The sequence below is a fragment of the Aulonocara stuartgranti genome (genome assembly GCF_965226115.1).
Source record: "Aulonocara stuartgranti genome assembly, chromosome: 9".
NCBI lineage: Eukaryota > Metazoa > Chordata > Actinopteri > Cichliformes > Cichlidae > Aulonocara > Aulonocara stuartgranti.
Window position 1 is genome coordinate 22,142,166 of NC_138960.1, and position 6,000 is coordinate 22,148,165.

The window sequence follows — 6,000 nt, forward strand, 5'->3', positions numbered from 1 at the left end:
GTGTGTATATTTCTGTACTGTATAACCACCTTTGAATTCATTTGCATATATGGCTGTAAATGTGCTGCTCTGTTTCCCTCTGTGTGGATCTTTCTGTCCTTACCTTCCAACAGAGACAGGAATATGTACTATATACATGGAGGGCTGACTGGGCACAGGTGAAAAAAAGTCAAGAGAAAATAAATATTTTCAAAATAAAACAGGAAACAAGCCAGACATTTGAACTGCTCTGTCACAATCTCTGTCTTCTCTTTTCATCTAACCCATCTCTGTCCCTTATCTACTGTATAACTCACGAACCCCTCACATCCCATCGTGTCATATTGTCTGTAAACGTCTGTCCAATTATGACATGCTTTCCTCACAGGTAATTCAGCATATAAACATGATGTCACATGTGTCCCATTGCAGCGCGACCTCCCCGCAGACACAGCAGACATTGTCGACAGCCCGATCTGGAGAAGACTTAAAGTTGGGATCAGTTATCTGTTGTGACCGTGGGCCAACGGCCACCTCTGGTTTTCCCGTTTTTGCCTGAGAATGCTTTTCTTTTTTTTTCGTAGCTGTTGTTCGCCTCTTATTTTTGCTTTTGCGTCATATACGTGTGCACTGCAGCGCCCCTAGCTGAAGAGAAGCGCTTGCCTTTTTCAGACGAATACGCTTAATTTCCTTTTGCAAAACCTTCCTGAGCTAATTTGCTGTTGCATTTTTGCTGTCAGATTTCCAAGAAGGATGCTGGTGTGTATGAGGTGATTCTGAAGGATGACAGAGGACAGGACACCTCCACCCTGAATCTGACAGACCAAGGTAACTTTGTATGGCAATACAACAATGAAATCAGAAACAAATGCAGCAAATGAACCACTTAGGGTGATAAAATGTGTCTTTTTTTTAAGGTTTCAAAGACTTGATGAATGAAGTTTTCAGTGTTATCGGTAAGAAGAAATATTTAGTCCACAGATGATGTACATATTTAACCCAACACACATTAAATAAGGATGTTTGTCTTTGCAGCCAATTCCTCCACTCCACTGAAGATCACAAGCACAGATGAGGGCATTAGACTCTACACCTTTGTCAGCTACTACAACGACTTGCTCCAAGTCACATGGCACTACAAGTAGGTTCTTGGTTGATTGACATGAACAAAACAAGCAACTTTTAATCAAGTCTATACCTGATGTATATTCAATTTTCAGTTGTGAGTTGTCAGGATTAAACCAAGTGTTCATCTTATCAGACGCTTCTGTGCTTTTGTGTCACAAAGTGGCCTTTAACATATACGTTTTTCATATCGTCTCTCTGACAGGGATTCAGCAATTGCCTTTTCTGACCGCATAAAGAGCGGCGTGGTCGGGGAGCAGCTGTGGCTTCAGATCACAGAGCCCACAGAGAAAGACATGGGCAAATATGCCATCGAGTTCTACGATGGAAAAGGTGGCCTCAGGAGGACCGTTGACCTCTCTGGTCAAGGTGAGTGTCTAAGTGACTTTATAACTGGGCTGATTTCACATCTTAAACTTTTTTCATCTTGCCAGCTTCCAACATGTTTACATGATGTGAAAAGTTTGATTTTCTTTTGTAGGAATTATCACCTCAGTTATCAGTTAGATTTCTTTAACGTGATGTTTTGCAATTATTGTATGCTGTGCGACACAAAGATGTGTCTTGGCCTGTAAAACTGATTCTTACAACTTTTGTTTTACAGCATTTGATGATGCTTTTGCAGAATTCCAGAGACTCAAGTAAGTCATTAACCAGCCTATAACTAACATTTCTTTTCTGTATGTAGCCACAGTCCCAGCAAAGCTTTTCTCATATAAGGAAAAATGATGTAAAGAATGTCACTTGTCATTCTCAACTTTGACCTAATTTGTCATTCTCTCCTCAGAGCTGCTGCTATTGCAGAGAGAAGTAAGTAGTACTCTGTTTACAATAGCTCCACTTCTTTAATATTTGGCCTTTTCAGATCTGATAATGAAGATGCTGAATCTTCATGAAGACGGGTTGCAAATATATTGCTTTTAAATCAGTTTCAAATTATGTAGCTAACTTTACTGTGACTAAAAGTACAACCAGGGCTCAGTAACTTGACTATTAATATGATTTCAGTTCCTCAATTTATTTTCTTCCTCCACTTCCGTTGACTTAAAGTATAACATGTTGTAGAAAGCAAAAATTTTTACATTCCTAGTTAGAGTCATTTGTGTATTTGATTTGTGTCAACTACTTAAACTGAGTTATAGAAGTAACAAAGGATAAGTCACGTGCTGACATGATACAAAGAAACACCCTCTGTCAATTTTAAAAACTCATCTAATCCATAGAAAAGGTCTAAAAATGAGTTAAATGCAACTTTAGATGGACAACAACACATGACATATTACTTAATGCCATTGAAGTAATTCTTTTGTCTATGACTTCATCAGTGCATCACATCGCTGTGGTTATATACTGGTATATGCACAACTCTCTTAAGGTTGGACTTGGACTGGACCACTGCAGCACATTGATATTTTTTCTTATTCAGCTGATCTGTTGTAGATTTGCTGCTGTGCTTGGGATCATTGTCGTGTTGCAAGATTCAATTTCAGCCAAACTTTAGCTGTCAGACAGACGACCTCACATTTGACTCTAGAATACTTCGGTATACAAAGAGTTAGTGGTGGACTCACTGACTGCAAGATGTCCGGTTCCTGTGGGTGGAAAGCAAACTCAAATCATCACCCCTCCACCACTGTGCCGACAGTCGGTATGAGGTGTTGATTATTGCTAAATGTGGCTCTTTGCATTATGACCAAACAATTCTACTTCGGTCTTGTCTATCCAAGGAAGTCTTGTGATTTGTTCAGATCGAACTTGCTCAGCTGTGGTGCCATGTTCCTCTTGGCAATTCTTCAAAACAACCCATAGTCTTAGCCTACAGAGTCTGAGATGCAGCTCTTGAGTTTTCTGGAATATCTCTGAGCATTGCACGGTCTGATCTTACAATGAATTTGGCAATAATCTTGAATGTTTTCTGCTTGTGAATAACCTGTCTCTGTCACGGTTGCCGCTGGCCAACTGTGGGGATGTGAGGAAGGAGGACCCAGGCGCAGAGCTTTGAATGCAAACAGTGGAAAACACAACAATAAATACTCAGTGCGTTCCAGACTCCCGTGACATGTCCTCTTCCCAGTGCCAGTGTTCCTGTCTCCGCTTCTCAGTGTTTGAGCACCCCGTGCTCACTGCCCTCTAGTCTCCACGCTTCTCCTGGGGAAATAACGGGCAGGCAGCTGTAAGACACACGCAATGCGGCAGACTAACCTTACTGACTGGACGAGAGACTAACGTGAAGTCACGCAATGATCCAGCATCGGCGAGAGCTCCACCACACTCTTACAGTGCGCCCCAGGGTGGCTATGGCTACAATGTAGCTTGCCATCACCAGTGTGTGAATGTGTGTGTGAATGGGTGGATGACTGAATGTGTAAAGCGCTTTGGGGTCCTTAGGGACTAGTAAAGCGCTATACAAATACAGGCCATTAACTATTAACCATTAAGTAGCTCCTCCGACGGGGCTTCATCAGCTGTGTGATTGTCTTCAGGTGTGGCAAGGCCACACCTACCAGGCCTGAAGGCACCTGTAAACAGGTGCTTCCAGACACACACACACACACACACACACACACACACACACACACACACACACACCTGCAAGCAGGGAGAATGAAGGACAGCAACACCAAAAACATATAACGTACAAGTCCATAAATGCTCAGGGACCCTGGATTGCTTAGATCCAGGTCCCTGAGAGTCTCACTGTAGAATATACTGTGTTCATTTGAGGTTGTATTTTAAGACCTGCTAAGAACCAGACTGTTTTTATTATGTCCTGATACATAAAACCTGAGAGTGAGAGGGTGTAGCTATTTTCTTTTTATCATGACTCAGTGGGTCAAAGTGAGCTCTATTCTGTGAAGTTTAAATTAACTCCAGTTAGTACTATAGTTTATTCTAAAAACATTAAGAAAAACTCTTTTTAAAAAATAAATAAATAAATCAGAGATTGTAATTTAAAAAGCCAGTTTACCATATTTATTGCAAATTTAAGTCCATTGCAATAAAATTGGAATGTGTTAAAAACAACAAGCAACAGCCCTGAACATGAATACTAACCCGAAGACTGTTCTGAGCCACATAAAGTCTTTCATGTTAGATAAAAACACAGTTTGCGTGCACTGTGTGCAACATGCTTTGTTTTTGAAAATCATTTTTCATTAGTTAATATTGTTACTTTTCAGATCGTGCTCGAGTAGCAGGAGGCCTCCCTGATGTGGTCACCATACAAGAGGGCAAGGTAAACAGTTTTAGCTGAATTCATGTGGTTTGCACGTCTTCAACTAAGAGTCTTAACCTTTACAGTGACTGCCCTGAGTGTAACTGAGTTGTGCCTTATTTTCCATTCAGGCTCTCAATCTCACCTGCAACATTTCGGGCAACCCCGTGCCAGAGGTCACCTGGCTGAAGAACGACAGAGAGATCACGTCTGATGAGCACTGCATCCTGAAGTTCGAGTCGGGCAAGTTCGCCAGTTTCACCATCACCGGCGTGAACACGTCAGACTCGGGCAAGTACAGCATCCTGGTGAAGAACAAGTACGGCACAGAGAGCGGGGACTTCACCGTAAGTGTGTTCATCCCTGAAGAGGCGGGCGGCAAGAAAAAGTAAAAGCGGTCCAAATCTTGTCGTAAATATGTAAAAATGATGCGTACTGGAAAAAGTTAAAAAGAAAAAAAGATTTTAAAAAAAGAGGTGGTGTTTGATGGTTTGTGTAGAAATCAGTCAAATAAACTCCCGAGGTGATGAAACTGAACACCAAAAAAAGTACAACGAAAAGAGTTACTTAAGATTATGATTAATACTGTATGTGAACATTTGGTCCAATAATTACAAATCTCACTGAAAATCTGAAGCTTATTTGTGGCTGCCACTATGAAAAAATGTCACGGTTAGTGTGGAATGTCTATTAAAAACATAAATGTTTTTACATTTGCTACAAATTATGTGGATTTCCCAGCAAACCTGACAAGACAAGTACTTCAGACTGCGTGCAGCTGTCAGATTTACTGAAACCGTGTCATTAAATTGTGGGAAAAATCTCACAGAGACGGCACAAATTTCAATTCTATCTTTCTCAACCTGCAAGAAATAAACTAGTTAAGACAGATGTGCCGGGGTTTATTCCGATGGTGTGCTTTGGAAGTAAATATAATTTGTAGCAAAACAGTTAAAAATGTGCGTTTCAGTGAAATTTTAAACTTATGTGTGTTCCACTTTATTCACATTCACTCTAAATGTTATCTTCTGCAGAAAACAGTACAAGTCAGCTCACTGTCTACTCACTATTATTTATATAACACACCATTTTCCCCAGCCCATAATTAGTAATTATCCTGGATGTTGATGCAGTGAAAACTGTGAGGTCACTGTTAATACCAACAATAGAGGTTATTGTTTCTCTTCCTTTTCCCATTTTTTGATGAGACTAATAAAAAAAGCATGTATTTCCCCACCTCCTCCACCTTCTGTCTTTCCTTTCTGAGTCGTGTCACTTTGATTTCAATTCTTCACCTTTTACGTTTCACTCTCTTGTTTCAGTCGAGTTGTTCTGTTTTCACTCCCGATCACTATTTCTGTAGAAGTTGGACAGCCTGAAGATCCACCACCAGCATGGACACAACTCACCCCCTTCACTGTAATCCTGATATTTGTTGTAGGACAATCATTTGCCGTATCCTCAGGATAACGTGACACTCTCTTTACAATGAGCACAAAAGAGGGACACGAAAAAAGTATTGTCTTTTTGTCATAGAGCACAAATATCCAGAACATTTCTAATTAGATAAAAGCCATTTTTACTATTATGTTCTTCAGTCTGAAATGTAATAACAGAACATAAGGGTGTATTTCAGAGCCTAGGGGCCAGATATTTTTCTTATGCATCAGTTGCTGCATGTA

General features: G+C 40.5%; 1 protein-coding gene across 6 annotated transcripts in view; it reads left to right on the forward strand.

The window, feature by feature from the left end:
- Window positions 1-5,554, forward strand: part of myom1b (myomesin 1b) — a 29,796-nt gene extending 24,242 nt beyond the window's left edge. For 3 of the 6 annotated variants that reach the window (XM_082546234.1, XM_082546235.1, XM_082546236.1), the window contains 9 exons: window positions 412-471; window positions 720-807; window positions 897-935; window positions 1,015-1,120; window positions 1,310-1,473; window positions 1,709-1,745; window positions 1,892-1,914; window positions 4,284-4,339; window positions 4,450-5,554. In XM_082546234.1, the coding sequence (XP_082402360.1) occupies window positions 412-471; window positions 720-807; window positions 897-935; window positions 1,015-1,120; window positions 1,310-1,473; window positions 1,709-1,745; window positions 1,892-1,914; window positions 4,284-4,339; window positions 4,450-4,710 (834 nt within the window). In that variant the 3' untranslated portion in view covers window positions 4,711-5,554. The remainder of the gene's footprint in view (window positions 1-411; window positions 472-719; window positions 808-896; window positions 936-1,014; window positions 1,121-1,309; window positions 1,474-1,708; window positions 1,746-1,891; window positions 1,915-4,283; window positions 4,340-4,449) is intronic. The other 3 variants (XM_082546237.1, XM_082546239.1, XM_082546238.1) reach the window with 1 other exon arrangement.
- Window positions 5,555-6,000: the final 446 nt, after the last annotated feature.